Source organism: Hermetia illucens, chromosome 2, assembly GCF_905115235.1.
Source record: "Hermetia illucens chromosome 2, iHerIll2.2.curated.20191125, whole genome shotgun sequence".
In the NCBI taxonomy this organism is placed as follows: domain Eukaryota; kingdom Metazoa; phylum Arthropoda; class Insecta; order Diptera; family Stratiomyidae; genus Hermetia; species Hermetia illucens.
The window spans coordinates 17,183,473-17,211,459 of record NC_051850.1 but is presented as its reverse complement, the minus strand read 5'-3'; the positions used below and the strand labels follow the sequence as shown (position 1 = coordinate 17,211,459).

General features: G+C 44.6%; 1 protein-coding gene across 6 annotated transcripts; it reads right to left on the bottom strand.

Annotated features, from left to right (window-relative positions):
- Positions 1-29: 29 nt before the first annotated feature.
- On the bottom strand, positions 30-27,383 carry LOC119647931 (large proline-rich protein BAG6). 6 transcript variants are annotated; one of them, XM_038049269.1, is made up of 15 exons: positions 27,025-27,383; positions 26,614-26,702; positions 15,583-15,700; positions 15,320-15,516; positions 15,147-15,263; positions 14,664-15,088; positions 14,484-14,610; positions 14,167-14,425; positions 13,837-14,103; positions 13,626-13,679; positions 12,469-12,826; positions 6,962-7,650; positions 1,191-1,333; positions 886-1,128; positions 30-757 (listed from the first exon to the last, which is right to left on the bottom strand). In XM_038049269.1, the coding sequence occupies exons 2-15, from the start codon at positions 26,677-26,679 to the stop codon at positions 440-442; spliced, it is 3,381 nt and encodes a 1,126-aa protein (XP_037905197.1). In that variant the 5' UTR covers positions 26,680-26,702; positions 27,025-27,383; the 3' UTR covers positions 30-439. The 6 variants fall into 6 exon arrangements, with proteins under 6 accessions (XP_037905197.1, XP_037905194.1, XP_037905199.1 ...); XM_038049266.1 differs by having other exon boundaries at positions 13,837-14,425; XM_038049271.1 differs by lacking the exon at positions 13,626-13,679 and having other exon boundaries at positions 14,011-14,103.
- Between the last annotated feature and the right edge of the window lie 604 nt (positions 27,384-27,987).

Sequence of the window (27,987 nt, the reverse complement as noted above, 5' to 3'; positions counted from 1 at the left end):
TTATCATCTTAAAAAATTAGTAAGCATCATCGAAACAAAGATCAAGTTCTTGTATTTAGGCATAATTCCTTCTGGAGAAATGAAATATTTACAATTGCACAAGTATGTGTTAATATTGTTCCATACAATGTATAAAAAAAAGCAAAAAAAAGAAAAGAAAAAAAAACCGAAAGAATAAAAATAAATTACGGAAATAAAAGGCTAAAAGCGCAAGGCCAAGTAATAAACTCAATAATATCTTTTCCTATCCTCTCTGTCGGTACTTTTCTTTCAATAATAATTTCAATAGAAAATGTTTTTTTTTGTTTCGACGTTTTACACAGTCTTAACGAATCCGCAGTGATACCACCCCTCACTTTACTGTTTATATTCATAATAGCGGTCGCAGTAACTTCCTTCGCTTATTACAACTCTGCCTCGATCATTTCCCCGCCTTCAACTATTTATTAAAATATTTGGAACTGTTTGGAAACTTATCAGGTGTAAAATCTGGATCGGTCTTAAGTCTTTCTTGAATGTTGGAACGTAGCGCTTCCCGATATGATAGTTGAGCTGATGGATCTGATGATATCGCTGCAGTCATTTCATCAACTGAAGATGGATTACTAGAGGACGCTCCTACGTTTTGCAGAGCACGTCGAACACCGTCGGATAGTAAAGCATTCACGTCTGCTGGTGGTTTTGAGTTTGTTACTAGTTTTCTTCGCTTTGCGGACATGCCGGAGATATAGGCGTCGGAGAATGGAGGCTGTGATCCCTAGTAGTTGTAAGGAATAGAGTTCAGTTACTTTTTGGAATTTTATGGAAGAGCCGGGAGGAGGCGAAATAAAATTAAACTTTTTCGAAAATTTGTGGGGAGCTTTGGACTCAATTAAAAACAATTACCTGTTTCCTCTGTCGCTCGATATCTCTTGTGATTATAGGAAGCCAATGTGCGGGGAAATTATTATGCCAAGGTTCACTACCAGGAACGACTGTAGGCAGTGGATCATTCGATTCTGGTATAGGCGCGGGTATTGGAAGAGTTGTTGTTCCTGTTGCTATACTTGCTGTTTGCTGTAAAGGATCTATCCGTTGTGCCTGTGGTGCTTCTGATTGAACTGTGGGCACTTCATCTGTCTCCATTGGCTGCAAATTGCAATTGTGTTTTCTCTTCAGTCTGTATTAACGAATGACGTGCAAAATGTTACCGTTACTGTGTTATTCCTATTGCTCTCAGGTGGAGGTCGTCTTATAACTAGAAATTCCTGTACATCGCTTGTATTTTGTGTGGTCAAATCTAGTTGTTGAATTATTGTCCTATGTAGAGCACGGGATGTCTCTTGTTCGGCCGCTGTAGAAAGAATGATTGGTAAATAGAGGAGGTTTAGAAGAGAGCTGTAATGAAGGTTTTCTTGGATTTTAATTTGATTAATGCTTCCAAAAAATGATAGTTACAGGACCTTCATGTATAACTTTATGGATTTATATTATTGACTCTGTCGTTTGAATGCAGATTAAGAGCCCGGCAAATTACAGATATTAAGCTTCTATTCCAAATGAAGCTCGGTCTAATCAATTTACTCAAAAAAAGATCGAGAGAGAATATGTAGAAGTTGATAGCTCATCGCCAGATGCTCTGCAGTGGATAAAAACCTCATTCCGAGAATAGTTGGCGCATGGTTTCAGTTGTATATATGTATAGAATGTAATAGAAAGTTTGTTTGAAATCTGAATGTCTGCATCTTTTTGTGAAGTTCATTACAATCGGATGCCTGGATCCCCACAATTGGTGACCGCCTGTTTCGATTTATGCATTAAAACGAGACACGGTTTCTTGCCGCTTGCGGCTGCTCCCCGCTTTCTTCCAGGCCATTCATGACATGTTTTAATGCATAAATCGAAACAGGCTATGCAAAAAACACTGCAAAGCCAGGTGTGATTTAGCCGAACGATATGCGTGTGTTAAACTGGCGCAACTTTGGTCATTTACACCAAAGCTTTGGTTCGCGAGGGTCGAGTCGCAGAGTTCTGGACCTATCGAATTTCGAGTGATACAGCTCGACTCAATAAAGTTATCTCCGAGCTCGACCCGAAATTTCTTACTCAAATCGCGGAAATTTCAGTTGTTAAGAGATCGATTACTGCCGGAGAAAATGGAGTTATAACAAATTTTAACTGACATCGAGCTCGAGGTTCTGTTTCTACCATGCACGGGGGTGGCCTGGGCTTCAGGTTACATATATCTGTAAGTCGTCACACGACCTCTTCGCAGTGGCCATTAGAAACCGTCTTCGAAAAGACGAAAAGTGTGTAGGCTCAGTCAACCGACGAGGATCTGTTTGCCTGCTGGTCATGTGCGGAGCAAGTGGATTCGGTTGGTTGGAGGCGAAGTAACAGTCCGGGCTTCGCCCTCCTTCCACTGGAAAAATACAAACAGAATCCCAAGCCAAATCGGAACAGCATACGACGAGAGCTGCGTGGCCAATGGGGAGCTTGGCCTTTAGTATGCGAACCCTGAATACCTCGGGTGCCTTCAGTTTCCAATAAGACCCTTATCCTGGTGGCCGGGCTGGCCACGGTAGATATTTTTCCTGGACTACTCGTGGGACCAAAACTTGGATTCCAATTTATCAAAAAATAAAGAAAAACCATTGATAGAAGAAGAGATGATGGTGTCAGGCGTACCATCGGAGGACGAGTTGGTGGTATCCACTGGGAGAGAGTAAAGTTGGTGCCAGCCGTAGCACCGCTGTACTGAAACCAGGTGGTCCGCGGGTTCCATGTTATAGCATACGAGGACTACTTCTCCAGGGAATTTGTTGATTCACGCGGCGCTAAGATGAGTGACGCCTGGGAGGGGGTAAAACTCAAAGTCATGTCATACGACGAGATCCCCACCTTGGGAATTCTGGGCCTCTACAGACTACGTCACATGCAAGCCAAACTTCACGAGAAACTTTGCTGTGGATTTTCCAACTAGGACAGAGTAGAAGACCGGAAGAGTGTTGCAAGGCTATGACACAGTAGGGGATAAGCGGAATGGCCGGCGGGGCTTTGCTCTTGGTAGTCCCTTAGTAGGCACAGACTGTGTCCCGCTGGCGACTGTAAGAGTCATTGTTTTAGGAGTTTGTAGCATTAGAAAGGTGCAACATAGCGCTAATTGTTCTCCCCGGAGCGGCCACTGGTACCTATGTACTTTCCATGTGCGGTTCAGAAGACGTGGCCGTAAGTGCTCGTGGCCCTGGCAGCCGGAGAAATCGGAGAATAGGATATTGGCGCTGAACAGTCTGTGTGGCACACTCAAGGTCAAACTCTTCTGGGTTTCCGGTTTTGGGAAGATATTGGGGTATGAGTGAACTAGCGGACTGACCACATGGAATTCAGCTCTTGACAGTCTCTCGGTAGGCACGGTCTGTGTCCTGCTGACGTCTATAATAGTGGATTTTGCCCCCTTTCTCCTATTATAGCAGTCATGGTCTTAGGAGCTTGTGGCATGAAAAAGGTGTACCACAGCGCTAATTTGACTCCTCTGAGCGGCTACTGAATTCTACCTACCTACCATCCATACACGGTTCGGAAGACATGCCCGCAAGTGTTGGTGGGCCGAGCAGCCGGAGATATCGGCGCTGAATAGTCCGCGTGACACACTCAAGGTCAACCTCTTCTGGGTTCCCAGTTTTGGGAATGAATGGACTGACGGACTGGCCAGACGGGGTTCTGCTCTTGGCACTCCCTGGGTAGGCTGGCGTCTGTAAGGTGGACTCTGCCCCTTTGCTCCTATGATAGCAGTCATGGTCTTAGGAGCTTGTAGTATCAAAAAGGTGCACCACAGCGCTAATTTTACTACTCGGAGGAGCTATTGGCACCTATCTACCTACCATGTGCGGTTCAGAAGACGTGCCCGCAAGTGCTGGTGGGCCAGGCAGTCGTAGAAATTGGAGAACTAATACCAGCACTGTCAGCAGACAACCCGTCTGCATGTTCTAAGCAAATCTATTGACACCTGCGCCATTTCCGTGATCCCCCCAGTCATAATGCCAGGTAGCCTATGTAAACCGGCGGCATATGAATTTCACACAAAGGATGGGTCAAATATAACTACATTCGAACAATTACTGTCTTTTTCGGCGAAATCTGCCTTGGAAATTTTGTATGACTAACGTGTTCGTGCCGATTTCATTAGTCATTTTCGTTTAGTGATTGAATCTCGTAATCAGTGTGCCATCAACCAGTGAATCACGGATGGTTGGTGAAACACCAGCGAGCGCTACTATCGTTGGGTAAACACGCTACCATGAGATGCCCATGCAATTCCTGGCATTAGCCTGTTTGTCCCACGCGTACAGCTATATGCTTCTCGATGCAGGATCATATTGTAACAAACGGTCCAACAGCTTGTCGGCTTACCTCCGAGAAGTTACAAGTTCGAGTACCTTTGGTCGAGCGAATTATTGTCGTCATAATGCGGTTACTCGACTCGATCGTCGATACACGGATCTTAAATAAAATAGACCGATTGAGAATTTCTCATTAAATCCCAGAAAGTGACATCCCCAAACGAGCTATGATCTCCCCATTCAGTTTATACGAGTTTTTAGTGATGCCGTTTGGGTTACTAGACGTCGCCCAGCCCTTCCAGCGATTTATGGACGAGACATTAAAAGGACTCGTTTTTGTATTCGGAAAGCCATGATTTCGTGATTTCACGAAGTGTATTTTAGGTATTTAGGAAGCGGAACTTCTCGGTTGATATATTAACTAGGACGGAGTTGCCCCACCGGCGTCGTGAGTAAAGGCGTTACGTAATTTTCTCGGCTAGCTAAATTCAAGCAGTTCCAAAGTTTCCTCCGAGCACTGAACTACTACCGCCGTTTCATCCCAAATGCAGTGAATCCTAAAGGCCCGCCCAACGACACACTGTGCACGAAATCGAAAGATGACAACTGAAGGTTAGCGCTACATTGTTAGTCTATTACCAGCCAAGGTGGAAGATGCTGGAAGACTGAACGAAACGAGATATACAGCTGAATGACGAAAAGCTGGATGTATTTCCAGCATTTACTCGAAGGAGCTCAGTTTTGTGATCAAAGGTCCAACAAATGAAGGACGCAAATTGAGCATATAGCCGCGCAGGGGAACAACGTCGCAGACACATGGTTTTAGGTGGAAAGGATGTCTTTGGCGACGGACCTCGACTCGAAAGAGCTAGCTTGCGAACAATCTCGCGATCTCCTGTTGGTAATTAGCGGCATACCCTCCTGGGAAGACTCGAGTATTTGGTGGGATACGTCCTTTGGACGATCAGGCCAGTCGTTCCCTTGGGATTTTCAACGCGTTTCATCGTCATTCGCACCTTGGAGCTCGTGCCAGCCTTCGGGCAATTTTGGGGATTTATGTGGCCGACCATGAGTAGTGACGTTCGGTAGGGGTCACGCTAGTGTGTGTACTGTCAGCGTTCGAAGTTAGAAAGCACACTAAAACGACATCCAACAGTTTCCGGTACAGGACGACGGAAGGTACTAATGTGTCCGCCAAGGCTGGCGATTTTCGGTACTGTCTCTGATAAGTCTTCACGTCGACTTTGCCCGTTGAAGGACCAGTCGGTGGCTGAAGCGTTCTATTTAACTTCAATTTCTCGATACGGTGCATAGAGCACTGTCATCAACGATCAGGGCGCACAGTTTAAATCCTCCTCGTTCAGATTGTAAGTGAGTTTAGCCGATTGTAGAAATACCCGTGTCCAAACCCTATCATTCGACGTCCAACGGCGGTACCGATCGTAAAAAGCGTCTCTAATGTACCAGGAAACAAAAGACAAGAGTTCCCAATTGTCCATGTTACTATGTATCAACTGAAAGGCTAGAACCAGCATTCATACCGACCGATCAGAGTGATCCACCCACGAGATTGTGCAAATCCCGCTGGGTTGCCTAGAATTCGTGTTTTGCGGCAGGATTCCCGTTGCAGCCTGTCGTCAAATCAGACCTTCTTTTCAACTATCCTCGGCTTGGCATGTCAACTGATCTTTAGCAGTCCCGAACTCTCAGGCTGTGTTGTGCATCGCGAAGCTTCCACTCTAGTGATGTCCCGATTGAAATCCAGCGTATGGGGCGCAGTCATTAACATCGACAACAGCCGTTTGTAGCCGGACAACGTTACCGTCTAGTACGAGATTATGTGATAATGCTTTCCTCTTCATTGCACCATTTTGTGATGAGAAGACCAAAAGACCAAACGAGCGGAAATTGCAAGTGAATTTTAGCAACGTATTGAAATTGAACCTGACTTTTTGGACACTGGTGATAAAACCTGCGCTTTTCAGTACGACCCAGAAACAAAATGGCAAAGCTCTGAATGGTACACCGAGCAGTCTTCCAAACCGAAAAAGGCAATAATGAGCAAATCAAAAGTGAATACTATGCTCATTGTCTTTTCCGACAGTAAAGGAGCGGTCCAGAAGACAAACTGCTTCTCAAGGGCCTCAAGGACAGACAGTTACCGCTGCCTACTACGTGGATATGCTGCAAAGACTCCGAAAAAGGTTCATCAGGACGAGAAACTCGAGAAAACGTCGGCGAGTTCCAGGTCGAACACCAGATGCCAACGCTACCCAACCCTCTATAGTCTTGCCGTCGCCTCGGCTTACTACTTTTTGTCTCCTCGAAATAAGGCAGCCTTGAAAGGAGCACGATTTTCGTCCATAGAAGAAATCCAATCAATCGTGACGAAGACTTTGCGAGAGGTCCCCGAAGATGTCTTTCAGGGCGTGTACCAGTCATAGCAGAATCACTGGAAAAAATGTGTAGAGGCCCAAGGACAATACTTTGTAGAATTGTAAGTCATCGTGGAAATCTGCCTTACTTTTGGAACGCATCCTGTATAAACCAAGAAGAACCATTCGCAGGATAAATTCTACTAATGCTAATGCTCAATAATTAAATGAATTATACTCAATAAAACCAAATGAAATTTTACTTACGACTATTTGAATTAATTGTCATCTGTGCCACTTGATTAAGATACAATTCAGCATTCGCTCGTCCAATACATGTTACCAAAATAACGAAGATGCGTCGCATGAAGCTCAACAATTCACGTAAAAATCTCGTTCCGAATTCATCCGAATCATCCTCTTGAATTAGACTGAATATAAAAGGTAGTGTATTGCGTAAGAAATTTTCCACAGATGCTCGGGCATCATAATCGGGCAAATCAAACTGTGGCAGGAATACAAGGACTGAGTTCAGCATCCGAATAACGCGATTGATAGCTTCGTCCATATTTTCGCTGGTCATCGGTGAGCCAACAAACAGGGTATTCAGAATAAATGCACGCAATTCGTTGCGTATGCGATTCAAAATAACTGGATTTGGAACATTGAAAAGATCACGCAGCGGAGAGTTGATGCCGAACAGATGGAAAGGAAAATTGGTTTCTTCGTTGGAGAGATTTAGGAATTCATTTCCGGCGTTGTTTGAGGTGGCTGACGGAGCATTTGCAGCTGTAGCGTTGCGAGAGGTTGCAACTGTAGGATTTTCACCACCGGGCTGGCGTCGTGGTTGCCGCATTTGCCCCATGCGATTTCGAGTGTAAATGGTGGTCGGCATGTGTGGATGATTTTCGTTTTGTTCTGTTTCGCGGATGTGATGGCTGCTACATGGTAGAAACCTGAAGAAGAAAAGAACAAATTTAGAATTGTCTTCTAGCGAATCCTATCTTTGCTACTAATTGAAATGAGTTTTTGCCCAAGAATACGGGAAGTGTGTTCAAAACCCAAGGGAACTATTTTAATTGCAAGTGTGGTATCAATCTAACTCCTGGTAAACTTGTTTGCACAGCTGCTAAACTATCTTAATCATATCAGCTTTTGAATAGGTTACATGTGATTTTGTAAGATTGGCAATTTTGAAAATGCATCAGAGAATTTGTACTAAATTTTGTGATAAAAATTCAATAAAATGCGGCAACGTCCTAAATGTTCCCTCTGTTGCGTCTGTTATAGGTAAAAAATAGAGTTCCGGGTGACATACGCGTTTCGCAGATTATTGTGGAGATGTTTAAGTCGATGAAACATCCTGGACAAAATGATCGACCAAATAATAGAAAGATAAAATTAGGAACGGAAAGAAAAGATCAAAAGAAATTATGTGTACAAAAGTGCGAGCCAAAGAAAGAAAAAGAAAGAGCCAAAGAAGGCCCTTTGAGAATACATAGATATCCAAATGCAATGGATGTGGCAAGTTATAGTAGCACTTAGCACTTTTGCAAGTACTTTTTATTGTCGGGGAGTGAAAAGCACTTTTTTCAAACCGTCCACTAGGGGAGAGATAGGAGTTAACACGACCAATTCGAGGAACCAATTCGCAAATGTGATATGACTGCTTTTCAATAATGCGTGATTATTTTTTCTGCGAATGTCGTAGACTACGTTCGCACTCGCTGTCTATTGGAACAAGAAGGAAGTGGAAGTGCAACGCGCCAGCTGGGTCGACGGAGGTGTTCTCACTGCCGGCAATGCAGTCGGTGGTTCTTGTCTCCGATGTCTCGCCACATTCATTCATTTCTGGAGTGTCCACAGGTTCGGTGAAGATCTTCAGCCTCGACAAGGAGACTAATTTGAACTGGTCCTGACCGTCGAGCTTAAAAAAGTGCTCCTGTCACTTCAGGGGCTCTCATATGAAGAGTACAGCGGTTTCCGAGGAGCGTCCACCTTAACATGAGATGAGCATGTCTCGCTTGAGCGGTGGTACTAGCAAATTGCCGGGGCCGATGAAAGTTCCGCCCTACGACTACAGGAACCCTTTTTTCGGGAAGCGGATCTCGACCGTGACTACAATTGACATCTACCTCCCGAACACAAAGTACCTACAGTCGCCGTAAGCTTGGAAACCATTCGCAAGGGTTGTCACCATTGACTTGAGATCTTTGACTTTCCGACGTGTGCCTCTAGACAATTCCGCGACCACGGAACGTACGGACACCTCGTGGATTTTGTCGGCCATGGCGGACAGCACCTCCTGCGACACGAGTCCGCTCAGGCCAAGATAGCACGGGTGCTTTCCGAGCGCCGCTGCTACCAGAGCGCTTTTAAAAGCTCTGAGCCGACCTCATCCCCACCCTCATTTCTAAAAGCAGCTGGCTGGGGGTACAGTCACCCAGCGTCAGTCCGTTGCGCAAGTGAGCGAAGTGGGGGCGGAACCAGACGACGGAAGCGAAGAAAGAAAGGAAAGAAGTTAAAGCAACGTGTTCCTGCCACATCTACGCCAGCCGGTCATCTCGGTCGGCGATCACTTAGTCGGCCTGGAGACTTGCTGCTGCATTATTAATATTTCATTCAGTCTCCACAGGCACCTCGATAGCTCGAAGTGCTATCTGAGTCGCCGTTTAACTCAGCAGTTGAAGAAGAACAAATCGCACAGAACTCCGACGGAAAAATCCCGCCGAAAGGATAGTCAGCTTGAATAGCATAATTCATTGGCAAAATCTCACGATCCTCTAACTCAGGAGGAAGATGGAGCACGCCGCACCATCAACTCAACAGCCGTCCGTCGCCTCAACATCAACGACGCACCCTTCGATGTCAAACAGCGTACCGAGCGGCGCCAAAAGCACGCAAGAGAGAAGATCCCTCAGATCATTATCATGGAGGAATATACGGCCAACCCAGAAATCATCTCGGCGGACCTAGAGAAGCTGCCGAATAAATACACCATGAAGAAGGGTACAAAATGTACTAAAGTCCTCGTCAACTCAATTAAGGAGTTGGGCGAAACCAAAAATTACTTGTTGACGAACGCCAAGAAATTTTGTCTGTGAATATGACCCTTCGTGGTTTCCACAGCTTCCACTCAAAGCCGGGCGTAATGACCGCCCTCTCCCAAGCAGGCCTCTCCGAAGCCACCGACGTCTGCTAATACGGAACCAAACGCTCCGTTCAGGAGAATAGGATCCTCAACCTCTGGCTGGTCTCATTCTAACGTGGTTTTAACACTGCGAAACTCACAATAACCAAAATATTATTGAACACAGTAGTGCGATTCGAAGCGCGCGTACAATGCACACGTTCTCACCAAATTTCGTGACATTTGGTATTGCTGTTTCCGGGTAAATCAGGTGTGACAGACAGACAGATATCCAATTGATTCTAATAATGTTTTGTGTAACACAAAAGTCATCTTAGAACCCATCAAGTAACATATCGAAAGCTTGATTGGACCCTCCTGTACCACATTAACACCTATCGGGGTTATTGTGAAGCAGTGCGGAGTTTAGGTCATCACTCCACTTGCTCTTCACTGATTTCGAGAAAACGTTCGATAGCATGAGCTGGGAATGTATTTGGAATGCTTTACGTCGCAGGGGGATTCTGTAGAAACTAAAAACGTGCGACATCGAGGTAGCTCTGAGATTCTCAGATCTCAGAGAAATTTTAAGCCCAAAGAGGAGTCTGTCACCTCGACTATGCCGATGACATCTGCTTGCTCTCTCACCGAATCATAGACCTTGGACAAATTGCTTTGAAATTAGAAAAGGAGGTAGGCAGAGCCGGAGTGAAAATAAATCCTAACAAAACCAAGGGCCGATTATCGTGTCCGTTCTATTATTATTGAGCAGAAAAACGAAGGCATCGAACAATTTGTCCATATGGATGAGGATGATCCTACCCGAAGAGTTTATAAGGCCAATATCTATGGTAGAAAAAGAAGACGAGGCAAACCCTGCCTAAGATGGAACGCTGGTATAGGTCAGGACGTGAGGCAGCTTTAAGGAATATAGAATTGGTGGGCCTCGGCGCAAAACCGCAATGTCTGGAGTTCCTTATTAAGGCAGGCCTAGACCGAATACTGCCGTTGACGATGATGACACTTTCCAATGTATTTAATTTTGGAATATAAAAAATTTTCAATGAAGTTATCTCAGAAATTTTCTTAATGTATTTCATAATTGAGAACATTCGATCGAACCTGTGAGTAATTGCAGCTCTGCGGGGAGACCGTCAAGTCCAGTGGCTTTACTCCGTTTGAGTGCATTGATGGCAGACTTGCTTTCATTCAGAAGAGTCGTAAACTCACTGACTGTGATACGGTTAACGACAGTGGTGAAGTGTTCTTCCCACCTCTTCATATTCGTCACCGCTGCTGAGAAGTCGACCGTTAAAGTTCTTCACAGGACCATCGGAAGATTTGCGATCACATGCAAGCTCTTTCAAGAGTATATGCTGTACTTCTGAAATCATGGCGTTCTGTGGCATCTTCCGCTTCTCTGACCAGCACAATAGCAAATTCCGTGTTGTCACGGCGGACACTACGTTAAACTTCCTAGGATTTCGCTCAGTATCAGAGTTCGACGTGCTCGCCATCAATATAGACTTCCACCAATTCCTTTCATCGATCCGCTTCCACGATTCCACAGTCAGTCAGATCTTATGACACGCCTTCTGGACGTGTCCGACGTGCTGCGTAGCAATGGAAAAAAGAGCATTTTTGATGGCAGCAAGATAGTTCCTCCACTGTCGGGAGACAGCTGGATAATGCAAGTGGTCGATGTTGAACATAGGGGTCGCAGCTCTACACCCCTGCGAGAACTGACGGGCGAAACACCCAAGCGAATGTAAGTGACCATCAGATGGTGATCCCTTTCGAGATCGATCTGTTGTTACGCACATCCAGGAGACAACTTCAAAATCTACTGCTGATCGCAAAGTGGTTGATCTGATTGCTCATATGGTGTCGGTCAGTTGAAAGCCAGTTGATTTTATGGCAGGGTCTGTACTCGAACAATGTATCAGCAATCACGAGGCGGTGGAAGTTGCAGAAACTCACAAACCTCTCACCATTATCGTTGTGGTCGCCAAGAATGTGTTTCCCGATCACATCAGGGTGGTGTTAGAGCCCACCTTGGCATTTAAATCATCGATCACGATCACAATGTCACCTTTAAGAAGCCTCCCCTGAACAGCGTGTAATTGTTCGTATAAAGCATCATCTTTCGAAAGTCTCTGTTGGTGCATAGCACTGCAAAATTGTGATGCTGCTTAACCTGGAGTGGAATCTTGCAGTCTGAAGTCTGCCGGAAACAAGCTTCCACGTCAAGAGAGCTAGCCTTGTGATAACCTTCAGAAACAAACCGAACCGGTTTCGCGTCTGGTGCCCCTTGGCTTTCCAGAGTAACAAAGCACATTGCCGCAAAAGGGAGGGTACTCTTCAGAGTGCCAACATCTTACTTCACTTAAATCCAGAACGTCCATCTTATATCGTTGGAATTGCTAGCTCACATATGTCTATCCCTTTTAGTCACTTCTCACGACAAGCAGGGAAGACTTTGAGAGCAGTCTTAAGCCCCAACTCACAGGGAACAAATTAGGTTAGAAACTTGATTGATTTTTTCGCTTCCGGGAGTAGAACTAAACAATTTATTTCACATCAGCTCTGAACCTTTACTTCGATAATTTTCACTCAAATAACCAATTTCACCTTCAACACTTACCTATCAAACGATGAAACCATATTGGCGGGAATAACACGAGCGTTCCACATTTGTGAAGGTGGCAAATTAGATATATGCACCTGCGGCCTTGCTGTCGAACGAGTTTGCGTAGAAGTGGTTGGATGTGTTGCAGTTGTAACTCGAGGTTGTTGGTTCTCCGTTGTATTTGGCTCTGAACTACCGTTGGAAGCTGGAGTTCCATTTGCTTGTGAAGTTTGTGAAGGAGTCTGTGATGTTTGCGCCGGCATTCCGTATTGTATAAGATTTGGTGCATTGATTTGAACATGAACATCTGCATGTATGGGAGCTGAATTGACAACGGCTTGAATCAAACGCGCCACCTGTATTTGTGGATTTGCTGTTTGAAAGTTATGAGAATGGATAATTGAATATCTAAAGTTGGGTAAACTCTTTTGAGGGTTTTTATAATGGTTAGTGCAAATATCTAGTTAAAAAAATCATTTAATGCGTTAGTGACTTGTGTTACCTGATCCAAGAAAGACGACTAACCCACTTTTATCATTTGATCGGAGAAACTTCGACTGCAACTCATAAAAATGGGAAATCTTGCTTTCAAGTATCGTTAAAAATTTCTATATCAACTGAGGCAATTGAAATTATCATACGCAACACTACCAGCATGTTAAAGTCTAGATATGCTACCCCAAGACGATTCTATACTTGAAATCAATTTTGATCCGTGAAATTGTCACGTCAAATGATTGCAGGCGAATAAGTCAATAAATTTTGCTATAAATCTTGGAAACTATTAGCGCATGGAAAACATAAAAATTTTAGTTAATTAATGTCGCTCGTCTTGGAGACCTGTTTGAATTCAACTTCGCAAAAATGGGCAAAATGTCCTTAAAGTTGAAATGATTAATGCGGTTCGCCGCGAAACTTCTTGAAACTGAAAAATCAAATTGCAAACTACCATTTGATTACTGTTTAATGACATTATCGACTTGTCTAATGAAATTGGTGGAGGCTCGGCTCAACGAAGCATAGATTTTGTCTGTCTTTGAATTGTACATGAATGAAGTGCTTAGTGAATCACAATATGAGCATTTTAATCGATGATGAAGTGGAATTCTATGTAATATTAGCAATTAGAGTAGAAGCAGAACAACTTAAAACACGAAAGCATCATCACATACGAGTAATTATACCCCTAGGAGCGAGATTCAACACAATTTCCGCCGCCACATTTTCTACAAAATCAAAAAACAAGATATCACATTGTTGAACGATCGTCAAGTGTGAGAATTATCCCAATGGCCGGCATGCAAGCCGATCGGCAGACTTTTCTCGTTTATCAAAAAATGTCATGAGAATGAGAAATTTACTCGAAAGAATGAAGTCTCTAACCTTGATTGCCACTTTCATTGTTAGCAGGAGGTACTGTGGCTGTAGCCCCCGGAGAGGCTGCAGTTGGAATTGCACTAGCACGCATCGGTTGTAAAATTTGCGCCAGGATTCGGCGCAAATCTCTTGTATTTATAAGTTGTGGCTGTTGTTGTTGCTCTTGTGTCTGAGACTGACCTTGTCCACTGGCTGGTGTTGTTTGGGATTGTGTTGTGGCAGTGGGTTGAGATGGTGCTGTGTTCGCTTCGGCCGTAGATGCGGTTGTAGTTGCTGTAACAAGCGGCGCGGTATGTGATTGTACAGTCGGCATTGGAAACTGCGACGGCAGATTACCCGTATTAGCTGTATTATTGTTGGTCATTGTAGTTTCATTGTTATTGCCGTTGGGCTCGAAGAATGAAGCCAAGTAATTGTTGGAGCTAACGTAGCCACTCTGTTCGACTAAGATTGGACGACAACATAAATGTCTTGGTGTGCTCTGGGTTAGGTCTAGCATCAGATCCGAAATTGCATGTTGGGCGTGGGACATGTAATGCAAAGCCTCGGAAACTCGATCATATATTCGTTGGGCATTCTCACGACCAGTCGTGTCCTGGGAATTAAAGTAAAATTGCTCGGCTGTGTATCGATCTATTAATATGGATGCTTACATTCTCCTCGAATTGGGGATCATTCAACAGAATATCGTAGTATTGCTGGAAAAACGGTTCGAGACGGGTTTGCACCGTTCGCATCTGATGGATAACTTCAGCAAGGACTCGCGTACACGTTGTTTGTCTAAATTGAATTGATCAGCGCTACAGAAATCTATGAACCTGTTATCTTTATACCCATTGGAACCGCCCGGTGAACTGTTTTGTTGTTGTCCTTGCTGTGCATTGGACTCATTTTCACTTGTATCGGTCGAGGAAGCGGCTGTGTTATTTGAGGAAGTGGCATTCGAATTTGCATTGCTGGCTGTAGCGCTTGCTTCCTCTCCACTAGATGGCCTCGATTCGCTTTGACCGGAAGCTCCGCCAGCTTGATTTTGTCCATTTACACGAAGCAGTGCGGGTAACTGGACAACTGTGAAATTCGGATGACCATTTTGTCGCAGGGCAGCTGAGAATGCACTGTTCAATGCTTCTACAAAATTTTGTGTTTGATTTTGTGGTATATCAACTCGAGCGTCTGCCGATATTCCAACCTCTACGACTGTTGATTCCATTGTGAATCGGCCGCGTGTTAAGATATCCAAAGGTGGATTATTAAGTCCCTATCAAGAAAATTCACTGTAATGATTCCCTTCTCCATTTCTAAGACTTTCTACTTACTCTCTCTGGATTTTCCAAGAACAAAGCGATATTATTAGCACAATCTAACATGTGACGGGCGACTGTGATGCGATTCATACAAAACGAGGACGACGGATTCACAATTGGCTGCGGTATCTAATAAGAAAGAAACAATATAAAATATTTTATTAAAAACGATTATTCATATTTACGCCTCCATTTGCATTAACGGGAACAGTCATAGCACCAATTACCATTCCATCCAAGGCTCGAAATAGTGGTGAGGCTCGAACGTTCGGATCAGGTCCATCATTCTCTCTAATTCTAATTCTATTTGTACCGGAACTGTTACCGGAACGTAGATTTGGTGGGGCACGTTCCACAACGTGTACAACTTTTCCATTAACATCTGTTTTGTCCCGAAAAATTAAACTATTAGCTTTGCACATTAAATTCATCGCTTCTTTGTTGTTACCATATTCCTTGAGTTGCTTCTCATCTGCGAGAACTCTGCCGCAATAAATAATTCTTTGGAGATCTGCAGATATGTTGGTTTTTTCGGCTATTGTGTCTTTGAATTGTCTAACACTTATCTGAAATTTAGAAAATTCACTTTAAATTTTATTGCCGAAACTTGATTAAATCGCTTTGTTCATTTTGACAGGAATTATCTCCACGATTTTTCCAGTAGAGTAAACAAGCTCTCTCTGTTGATTGGTCTAAAAATTGATTTAAATTAAATAATTTGAAAGCAGATAACATTCTTTTCTCTTCCATCACATCCGGTCGGTGCTCCAGGAGCCCTTTTTATTCAGAAAAAACAATTATGTCAATTATGAGAGGTATCGTATCAGAAATTAATCACACTTTTGGCCAGAATTGCATGATATCAGTAGAGATAGCAAATAATCGCAATCTGCCGCATGTGAAATTATTGAAAAGTTTCGCAATGCAACGGCCGAGTTGACTGTCGCCTTCATAATCTCGTGCTTTGTGCTTGAATTCTGGTTCAGTCAAGGTAGTTGGTTTATCGATGGCTATGTTTGATCCGCTGCTATAGGTTTGTTATCTATATAGCTTTGATTATAAAGATATTGTTGAAATTATAGTCCAGAAAATATGATGAATTGTCTACGGGAATTATATGATAAAAGGCGCTTAGGTTGGCCGAATAAATTTTTTGCGATACGTCAGTAACATAGGTTTAAAAGTTGACGCAAATAGTTGTTTATCAGACTTCCCTTTGTCAACGAAATATTGTTTCATCGCAATGGCAACTAATTGTATTTATTGAAATTTCACTCATCTCATGCCGTACTTCTCATGCCACCCTGATTTGTAAGCTCTTTTATTCGCCGAAAGAGATAGCCCTATTATGACTGTTAATAATAGTAGAATTTCCACCAAACTTTCCAATATTGTGCTTCATGTTATAGATTTTGTAAAATTCTACGAATTTGGAATGAACTCAAGAGGGGTTTCCAGTAAATTTACAAAATATAGTAATATGTTATTATTAGGTCATCCTTTACGACGAGATTCCCAGAAGACCGGTCGCCCGCATCTGGTTGGTGAAGATCCGCATAGATAAGAACAAGCTCGTCCAATTCCTGCGCCTTCAAAATCTCGCATGCAAGGCATACGGTTTGGGGAAGCTCGGAAATCAACGAGAGAGGTGGGTTATCCTTTGATTTTATTATTATTTCAAATCTATCGGTGTGTAACAGGGGTAGTACACCAACATCCCATTTCCCTTGCTCGGAGAACTGTGACGGTTAGGAGGAGGTCCGGATGGAGAACTGGAGAGTGTCTGACCAGAGATCCTTCTCAAATCACAGTTGGGTACTTTTCAGTCTAGATCTCGCCGCAGAGGTCTCCAAATCCTTCAGAGACCCCAGGAGAATCTGGTCAAGTAATTAAGAACAAACTCTCCGGTCCGCAAATTAGTAAGATTGGCACGACAGACGAACTGGAGTCAAAGGTCAGGGCTCTGGAAAAGGCATTCGATACCGCCTTTAAAGTCTCGTGTCCTACTAAGCACAGCAAAAAGACACACCACCACCACCGTGGTGGAATGAAGATCTCTCCAGCCTCAGGATGCTGGCCAGAGAAATCTTCAACATCTGCTATAGGCATAATTATCGGCAGCCATACAAGGACTGCCTGAAGAAGTACAAATTGCCCATCAGGGCCGCCAAGAGGCAGTCTTGGTTGTCAGAACATCGAAAGCACCAGTGGATCCGCGAGGTTCAGTAAGATTCTGTCCAAGGAACATAAGAGCTCATCCTTTCTTAAAAAGTCGGAAGGCTCTTGGACGGAATCTTCTAGTGAAACCTAGGAGCTGTTGGTTCAAACGCACTTTCCCGCCACCCCAGCTGTGCGAGACTACCAAATCGGTAATTACCGAGGATAAAAGTGGCTGAGCTATAAACAGCTTCTCCGCATTTAAATCTCCAGACCCAGATGGCATAATGCCAGTCATGCTACAGAAGCAGCAGAAAAGGGTTATGCCGTCGCTTGTTGAGATTTGCCGGAGCTGCATCTGTTTAGGATACGTACAACAGTCCTGGAGACGCGCACGAATCGTTTTCATACTGAAAGCGGGCAGGCGCGGTAATGGATCTACGAAGGACTTTCGACCAATCAGTCGCATATCTATCGTGCTGAAGACCCTAGAGCGTGTCCTGGACGATTATGGAGAGAACGCCTTTCTCTAAATCCCAGCAAGCCTACCTAAAAGGAAAATCCACAGAAACCACCCTCCACGAGGTAATTGGCACGGTTGAACGGTCGCTGCAGTACAAGCAGTATACCCTAGCTGCCTTCTGGGATATAGAAGGAGCTTTTAACAACGTTAGTACCAACGCCATCAAGGAAGCCTTGACCAGTATTGGTATGGTTGGTGGGGTATCTTACGCATTGGATTATATCCATGTTAAGTCCATTATGAGCGACATCATGGAATGAACGTTGCGAAGGTGTGCCTGTGGGCCGCAAGATGCGGACTCAGCATAAACCCAACCAAAACGGAACTGATGCTTTTCACCACCAAGCCAAGGATACCTGAATTCCACCTACCACGACTGAATGAACAAAGATTGGTTCTTTCCTCTAATGTAAAGTATCTGGATGTAATCCTGGATCCAAAGCTAAATTGGAGATTGAACATAGAACTGAGGGTTAAGAAGGCCTGTATAGCCTTCTACGCCTGCAAGATAACCTTTACAAATAAATGGGGACTCCGGCCGAGGATGGTTTTCTGGATGTACACGGCTGTAGTGCGTCCGATTCTAACGTACGGCTCTATTGTATGGTGGCAGGCTTTGAGCAAAAAATACAATAGGATGAAGTTTAATAGGATTCAAAGAACCGCTGTGCAGGTGCTACTGGGGCCCTGCAGTCCTGCCCGGCAGATGCGCTCAATGTACTCCTGCATCTCCTCCCCCTAGACCTCCACATTAAATATGTTGCAGCGTGCAGTGCCGTTAGACTACGTGAGTCCGGATGCTGGGCAGCGAAGTCCTACGGCAACAGCAACATCCTAGACGAAATGAACTTCACGAGAAACTTTGCCGTGGACTTTACAATCAGGGCAAAGTGGAAGACCGGCGGCGGGTTGCAAGGTTATGACCCAGTATTCTTTACCGACTGATCAAAGATGACCTGTGGAGTCGGCGCGGGGGTTTTTCTGGATTACACATAGTGTCTCCAAGTCGTATGGCCTCCCAGGTCGATGGCAGGAGTGAGATTCGAGCCAGGCTCGGCATACCCTACAATTCGCATTGCCGAAACTGCGCACTACAGCGCTAATTGTCCTCCTCGGAGCGGCCACTGATGCCTACCTACCTACCCATACTATTATTGAGTTGATTGTGCAGATATCAAAGTGGAAATTATGTTGATTCTTAAACACCATATAGTGAAATCATCACGAGTTTTGTCAGACTTTTTGGTTAGGCAATTTCTGAGAATAGATTCATGAAACAAACCTTTTAAGCTCAACATAAAGCGATGTCATTGACTGAATGCGCTGGCCGCTCTCTGTTTCGATCAAATTTTATGTTGATATGTGTGCCATTCCTGAGAAAAGTGTATGTGATGGCATTGTTGCTCTCAAATGCAGTAGAAGTCATTTCAAGGAATAATGATTTTATAAAGCAGCTGAGGCTCCTTCCTATATTTTCATTCATTTCATCACAGATGTTATAAGTTCTAGGGAATTGAGTTCTTCGCCAAGATTGAGAGAGATCCTGGAAATCTATAATTATTTTGATGTTTTCTGTTCACTTTTGTGGTGAGGTATCCACACAATATTTTTTTTTTCTATTTGGTTTCTAGTTGAACTGTGGACTATTATCGCCCTTGATGCGTCATTTAGGAACATCAACTAATCATAAATGTCGCTTGATGACATGTCATCGAGGTGTCTTCTAATGATAGAATTCCGAATAAAAAGCAATATTGAGGACAGATTCTTGAACAAGAGTAATTGGAAAGACAATATAACTAGAGGACGATAAGAGAAACAACTACAAACACCTTAAAATCTACATAGGAGTCCAGCGATCCTGGAGACGTCAAGGAAAGGGTGTGAAAAAACCAAGAGCCCTTTGCAGATTGGAGATTGAAAGCCCGAAATAGTAACAACGGTGTTAACGTACATGTAGCACCTGTAATGTTCAGCTGATGTATTTAAAATTATTAGGAGAGTGGTGGTCAAAGGGTAGTATAGGTCCCGGGGCGAAACGTGGATTGGTACCCCAACACCAACAGCTCTACTACCAAACCCTATCTCCACCTCCACGTGGTGACCGCTGGGAGCTCTTTCTTGACGAAAAGCTGCAGACGGAGAAGGATGAAGGCGATTCTCCCGCGCCTAAAAACGGGATAAATTGTACCAACAGGTTGGGGGTTGGGTAGGGCTGACAACCCTACACGGAAAACAACATGTTACGAAGCCACAACAGGAGCCTCGGATAGGACGGATTTTAAAACGACGGACCCGGCAACGACAAAGGAACAACGATTTGCGCATTTTCTCATGGAACGTGCGCTCCCTGTACAGAGATGAAGCTAATAAGCAGCTAGCCGATACCCTGTCACAATATAGGGCTGATGTAACAGCGTTGCAAGAGATGCGATGGACAGGGACCGGTTTCCTGGAGAAGAGCCACTACACCATATATTATAGCGGCCATCCAGTAAACCATGTGCTTGGAGTAGGTTTCTTAGTCAGCCAAAAAATGAAACCGGCTGTTATCGGCTCTGAAAGCATAAGCGAACGGCGATGCACTCTGCGCTTGCGAGGCAAGTTTAGAAATATAAGCCTCATAAACGTTCACGCCTCTACAGAGGAGACTGCAGAGTCGGAGAAGGATACCTTCTACGAGGCAGTAGAAAGAACCCTCGAAGCCTGTCCCAGATAGGATATCAAAATCATACTTGGGGATTTTAACAGCCAAGTAGGGAAGGAGCCCGTATTCAGGCGATACGTTGGCTCCCATAGCTTACACGAAAAAACAAATGATAATGGACTGCGGACTATTCAATTAGCAGGGTCACACGAAATGGTTGTTGGAAGTACCTGGTTTGCGCGGAAAGCGGTCCACAAGCATACGTGGGCCTCTCCAGACGGGACCACTTTCAACCAAATTGACCACGTGTTGATCGAACGCCGCCACCTCTCAGCCTTGATGAATGTCAGAACATATAGGGGGGCCAATATAGACTCGGATCACTATCTCGTTGGCATGGTGCTCCGAGCTCGAATAACAATACCACCTAGAATCCCCTCTGACAATCAGGTGAGAGTGAACGCTGAAGCCATCCACAACACAACCCTCTGCGACACCTATAAGAGGGAAATGGATGCCGCAATAACCGCAGTCAACAGAGAACCTGGAGATGAAGCATCAACTAATGATCTTCACAACCACCTGAAGAACGTTATCATGGATACGGCCACAAATATACTTGACCCCAGCCGCAAAAGGAGTCGGAACGGCTGGTTTGACGATGAATGTAAGCTAGCAACGGAACGGAAGAATGCCGCATAATGTTGCATTCTCACAGAACGCGGGCATGCGCAGAGACTTATCACGAACTCCGCCGAGTGGAGAAGCGACTTCACAGACGGAAAAAGGAAGCCTGGGAGAACCAACAAGTCTGTGAACTAGAAAAGTACAGGGAGCAACCGCACCAGGCGCGCAAGTTTTACCAACAAGTCAGCAGGATGAAGCCTTATACACCTCGATGCTCATCCTGCCGAGACAAAGAGGGAAATCTGATTTCCGACAGAATGGGCATATTAGAGCGATGGGTTGAGTACTTTGATGAGCTACTGAACAACCAGAACATCGGCGAGTTGGAGGTCCCGCCAACTGAAGACGACGGACAAATACTGCCACCACCAAGTTTAGGAGAAACAGTCCGTGCAATTCATCGGCTAAAAAATCATAAGTCGCCAGGAGCCGATGGAATTACAGCCGAATTGGTTAAATATGGAGGCGACCAGTTACACCAAGTGGTTCATCAACTTGTGCTCAAGGTATAGGACAGCGAATCAATGCCTGACGATTGGCAACGAGGCATAATCTGTCTCATACATAAAAAGGGAGATATCACACAGTGCAGCAATTATAGAGGTATCACGTTGCTGAGTACCATCTATAAGATATTCTTCACTATCTTGCTAGGCCGGATAGCCCCATACGCCCAGAACATCATTGGTCCATACCAAAGAGGCTTCACTCCAGGCAAATCAACAACAGATCAGATTTTCTCTCTGCGGCAGGCGATGGAAAAACTGTTGGAATGATAGCATAGCCAGGGTAAAACTGTACACGGCCATGAGAGAATTCTGTATCCCAACGAAATTGAAAAAAACTGACTAGGCTGACCCTGACTAATGTGCCAGGCCACATAAAAGCAGCAGGATCACTTTCGAGACCATTCAACATCAACAATGGCCTAAGGCAAGGGGATGCCCTATCATGCGTCCTCTTTAACCTGGGCTTGGAAAAAGTGATCCGTGATGCAAAAGTAAATGCGAGGGGCAACATCCTCTTTAAATCCACCCAACTACTCGTGTGTGCTGAATATATCGACATCATGGGAAGAACAACACGAGACGTACAAACTACCTTCATCCAGAGCAAGCAGGCGGCGCGGCACCTTGGGCTGCACATTAATGAAAGCAAGACGAAGCACATGATGGCAACGTCAGCGCCAAAATCAAAAGAACGAACAACATCGAATCGCACAGGTCAAATGAAAACAATGAAGATAGGAGACTACAACTTTGAGACCGTTGAAAATTTCTATCTACGGTCGAAACTGACAACCGATAACAGGTATGACGATGAAATCCGCGCACGCTTGTTGGCAGCCAACAGAGCCTATTTCGGCTTACAAACTGTTTCGCTCGAAACGTCTCATCATAGGGTCAAAGCTCTTACTGTACAAGACAATGATCTTTCCAGTCCTCATGTGTTCATCGGAGACTTGGGTCCTAACAAGAAAAATTGCGAACTCTTGGCCGCGTTCGAGAGAAGAATCCTCCGAAGAATTTTTGGCCCCCTATATGAGGATAGATGATTCCGTAGTCTACATATCGACGAAAACTATGAGCGATACGATGGCCGTCAGGTTGTGGATAAAATCCGGCTCAATAAGTTAGGGTGACGGGTCAATTAATCCGTATGGATGAGGATGATCCAGCTCGGAAAGTCTATAAGGGCAATATCTATGGTAGAAAAAGAAGACGAGGTAGACCCTGCCTGAGATGGAGCGATGGCGTAGGTGAGGACGCCAGACAGCTTTTAGGGATATCGAATTGATGAACCTCGGCGCAAAACCGAGATGTCTGGAGTTCCTTATTAAGGTAGGCCTAGATCGGACACCGGTTGTTGCGCCGTTGATGATGATGAATTCGACACGCAGTTTTTCCACGATCGATGCAACCTCATATCGATCGCGGATATATTCCTTTTGGATGTGGTCAAAATGCAACATCTTCGCTCCCATTACCGCAAGACGCCGTTCATTGTCTTTTATAGTCGGCCAACACTCAGAACTATAGAAAGCGGTTTGCGGTAAATTTTAGATTTGAGACGTTCGTTGATACGTCGATCTTTGTGACCGACAGTTGTGGAATGGCACTTCATCCAGGTTGCATTAATGCCTGAAGAAATTTCATTACGCAGTTCTCCATTGGCTGATAGCATTGATCCGAGAAATTTAAATCGCTCAGTTCTGGGCAGGTTACTGCCATTGCCAGAACTGACCGATTTAAATATCCGGAGTCAATACTGTCAGCCAATGGAGAATTGCGTTATGCTCCTCACATAGGGAAACATAAAACCTTTTTTACCCGAAGCGTCAAGCTTCCGGCTTTGGCATTCTTAATGCACGTGAAATAGACACAATGATCTTGTAAAATTTGGGCGTCGTAACCACTAGTTTCGACAGAGGTATTAGATAGACCTCGCATCAATTGGTATGACTGTTGAGCCTACATTCAGTAGAAACCAGTACAGCTTCGCTAATCACCGTGAATTTTTGATTGTGGTCTCCAAATCAATCCGTGTTCGAAGAGGAGCGTTGGATTATCCCAACAACACAGGTACGTTAAAACCCCCGGGGACGTCATCCTCTCTCGAAGTCGAGGTGTAAACTCTGCAGAAGGACTCAGTTCACAAATAGCATTAAAAGGAGTTTTGATAACAACCGCTGGTTTGCACAGCGGGCTGAAAGCTGGCTGCGCGGTACGATATCGCTGGTCCCTCCATGAGATTTTGCGTTTTGGGGCCCATGGAGGTGATCAAAACGAGCAAAGTGTTGGTCTAAATATCGAATACACATATCTTAAATGCTGATGGCTCAGAGGAATCGTTCGCTAAGTCGAAGACTAAAAATGTGAGCAGCAAAAGCGAGGAGCGGAATTTAATCTGTTACCACTCAATGACGAAAACTTGAAGGCGCTTGAAGACAGGGACTGTAAAGGTTACCCTGGATTATCTCAGCTAATCTAGAAATCAGCAAAGCTACAACCGCAGCAATAAGCTTGGTACTTAAAGCTGAGATATGGACATGATCTGCGGTGCGTAGACGGTAGTCGAAACAACATACGAAACCGTGTGTGAAAGTGTAGCTGATGAAAATACAATCTCGCAAAACTAGGCCAGAAAACACGCTATTTGATAGGGCAAGGAGAACAGCATAACAGAAGGATCGGCAAAGCCAAAAGAGAGAACTTTCTGAGCAAATGATAACATTTCCAGAGGATTATAGCTAAGGGTCCAGCTAGTCCTGTTGGGACACAAAAAAAACACTGCAAAGGAGGTATGCAAACCTTTCTAGACTACTTTACAGCTTCTGCGTGGGAATCTTGATGGGATAGTTGTCTATTACGCTGATATTCTTCGGTCCATTAATATAGGGTTGGGCAAAAAGAAATATCGTATTTTGTCAATAGATGGCGAGACTTAAACATATCTTGTGTTGTACTTATCGCATCCGGTCATACTATACCGCGATTTGAAGACAACAATCTGTGCTACAAGTGCCTCTTTGACAGTGTTGTGATCGTACGTTTTAGTCTCAAGTTATAGCGCGTCAAAGATGGAGTCCACCAAGCAAAAAATTCGTCATATTTTACGTTTTTACTACCTGAAAGGTAAAAATGCAACGAAGGCGGCCGAAAAAAATTTGTGAAGTTGATGGACTCGATACTGTAACGATCGATTGGTTGGTTCGGCCAATTTCGTTCTGGTGTAGTGGATGTCGAAGATACGCCACGTACTGGTAGGCCAATCGTCGTAGAAACCGATAAAATCGTCGAAATCATCCAAGTAGACCGATATGCGAGTATTTGCGCGATTGGCTAGGCTAGGTATAAGCCATAAAACAGTTTGGAACCATTTGCAGAAGATTGGATTCCAAAAAAAGCTGGATATTTGGGTGCCACACGAGCCTGCGATGCACTGCTGAAACGGAATGAATTCGACCCATTTTTGAAGCGGATGGTGACTGGTGATGAAAAGTGGATCACGTACGACAACCTCAAGCGAAAAAGATCGCGGACGAAGCGCGACGAGCTGGCCCAAACCATTGCCAAGCCCGGATTGACGGCCAGGAAGGTTTTGCTGTGTGTTTGGTGGGATTGGAAGGGAATCATCCACTATGAACTGCTCAACTATGGCCAGACCCTCAATTCGGTCCTCTATTGTGAGCAACTTGATCAGAAGCCCAAAGAATTGGTCAATAGTAACGGTGTTATGATCTTCCAGAACAACGCTCGGCCTAACACATCTTTGATGACCCGCCTGAAGCTACAGGAACTCGGATGGGATGTCCCATCACACCTAGTGATTACCATCTCTTCCGGTCCATGCAAAACGTTCTTAGTGCTACTAAGTTGGCCTCAAAAGAGGGAGATAATGAAGTTGCATTCTGTGAACAAAACGGGGGATATTTGACTTAAATCGGATAATTCTAAGTATGTTAACTATAGCGTAAAATTTCGATCACAAATACGACATTTCTTTTTCCGTAACCCAATATATGACTTTCTAAGTTATGACCTGCAGACAGTCGGTCAAGGAGAGTTAAACATTTGATTGTTTATCGTCTTGACTGCAACCTAGAGTCCAAATCACGTGGACTTCTTCACTGCGACTTTTCTCCTCCATAGGGTTTGTCGGTTGCGAAATTGTGAATCATATCTTGTGTTGCAATGCATACTGCGTTAACCACACCTAGGCGCCATCGTCTGCAGTTATCAAAATGCGCTTCAACTCTCTCCAGGACTTCCTGCCTTCCGGACTTCCCCCGCCAAGTGCTCATGGGACGATCCACTCGTCGCGCCTCTTGGAAGAGTAGATTCCACTACATGGCATAGGCTGCAATGCATTTGTCGCCCCCTTTAATGTATGATTCCGGTCATATTGCGCCCATTGCGAAACAACTGTATTTCCAGATTTTAGACTAGACACCGAAAGTGGATCTAGCGCTGCTAATGCGACGAGCAACATCCCGTTTGGTGCCGCCTTCGGCAGAAACCACGATTCTTGGGTATTGATCGACGTCTTCAATGCTCTCCCTTTTATCCGTAAAAAATACTGTTCTAAATTTTGTTGAGTATGCGTTCTGAAAATGTGTTCATAAATTTGAAAACATTTCAAGGGGATAGGGCAAAGGACACGTTTCTGGAGCTAAGTTTTCACCACTTATGGGACCACGTTTCCGAGCAATCCAGTAGGCATTTTGAGGACTAAAGGAATAAGGAAAGGGCGAATGTCCTACAGTGAGTTTTTCAATAATAAAGTTTGCATTGTCCTTTGGATCCAACTATCCAATAAGGACATTCCCACTGTCGACAGCTTGAGCCGTATCGATTAAACAGGAGCTTGGCATTGGGGAAGGCGACACGTCCGCTGGCTAGGTCGACAGTATCTTATCTGCAGCTGCGAAACAAAAGATGAAAACTAATCGCGACGGCACTCACCTCATCGTCGACCGTAAAATCGTACGTTTGCGAGTCGAGCGTCTTCACCTTCAGGCTTATGACCATTTTCGTCGAGTTGTCCTTAAACACTGAAAATAGACAAGTGAGCAAAAGAAAAACAAACTTTCAGCACGTCCGTTCACAATAATTTCACGAAAAACTGACACGCGAAAATTTTCAATAAGAAAAATCAATCGACGAGAAAATGCAACTTGTTCCAGAACGAATCGCAATCACATAACCTCAAAGTTGACTGTCAGTGGTTGAATTTTCTCATAGATTTCCCGGAATCGGGGAAAACACGAATTTTGCTGGGACAAAAGACGTTTTTGTTTTGGGCCGTGGCGCGGCCGATTTGCACGGCCTACACGGCACAGCTCCCCAGTGATTGCCTACGCTTGGAATTTTCACCTTTTTCGGATGCGACGGCGATTTCTTTATGGCGTCGGAGTTGTCAAAAGAAGGATCGAGAGAGAGTGGCGACGGCTCGAGCGCGACGACCACGGGTGCGGGGCGGGCACTGGCTGGCCTGACTTGTTCACTGATTGGACTGGCAAATTGGGAGGATTTCCTCCGATTGCGGGCGGAAGCGTTTCTCGTGCACGGACACTGGGTTGCGCGTGAAAACGGACGCTAGCACATCGTTAACGGGTCGGCGATTCCACGGAATTTCCAGTTGAACTTTTCATCGGTTTCGTGCACAATTCCTAGACACACGTCGGACTCTTCCACTTTTGTATGGGACGAGCTGGAAAACTTCAAACTGCTCTCTCGGTGACGACAGGTCTGGCGAGCCAGTGAACTGTTATTCTGCGGCGAACTTACTGTCCGGGCGAAATGGGTTGGTGTATTTGATACCGTGACCTTGCGGTCCAAAGGCGATGCTCTCCTAAATGGGCAATCTGACATGGCTTCGCACCACACGCCATGTGACGGTTAGTATTTTAACTTCAATCTTAATTTATACTCATAATATCTATCTTAACTATGCACCGTAAGATACATTTGAAAGATTCAGGGTTACAAATGGTTTTCAACTTTGATATTAGCAAGAACCTGCTCTGGGAAACTAGCATAATCCGTTTAACCCTAGGAAGCCACAAAAAAAGAAATTGAATTGTGAGTTATAAATAACGATCTGAACTCCGAAATTACTTCCATAGTCAGGTAATATTGAGTTGGGGAAAAAGTAATGTCGTATCAAGGGGGTGGTGACATCAGAAGCGAACTGGAATTAGAAACGGTGGTGGAAAACCTCAACACAATCGTCATTGACGCATATGAGGCCAGCTGTCCGCCCAAGACAGTCAAGTCATCAAGGGATGTACCATGGTGGAACAAGAACCTAGCCAGAATGAGAACAGAGGTACGAAA

Bases quoted from the DNA above. Each gene is read 5' to 3' on its own strand.
- LOC119647931 (XM_038049266.1), bottom strand. From the start codon at position 26,679: ATGGTCATAAGCCTGAAGGTGAAGACGCTCGACTCGCAAACGTACGAT. The intron at 1,129-1,190 runs GTAACATTTTGC...TGCAATTTGCAG, and splicing joins ATAGGAATAACACAGTAACG to CCAATGGAGACAGATGAAGT. The intron at 758-885 runs GTAATTGTTTTT...TACAACTACTAG, and splicing joins TCGAGCGACAGAGGAAACAG to GGATCACAGCCTCCATTCTC.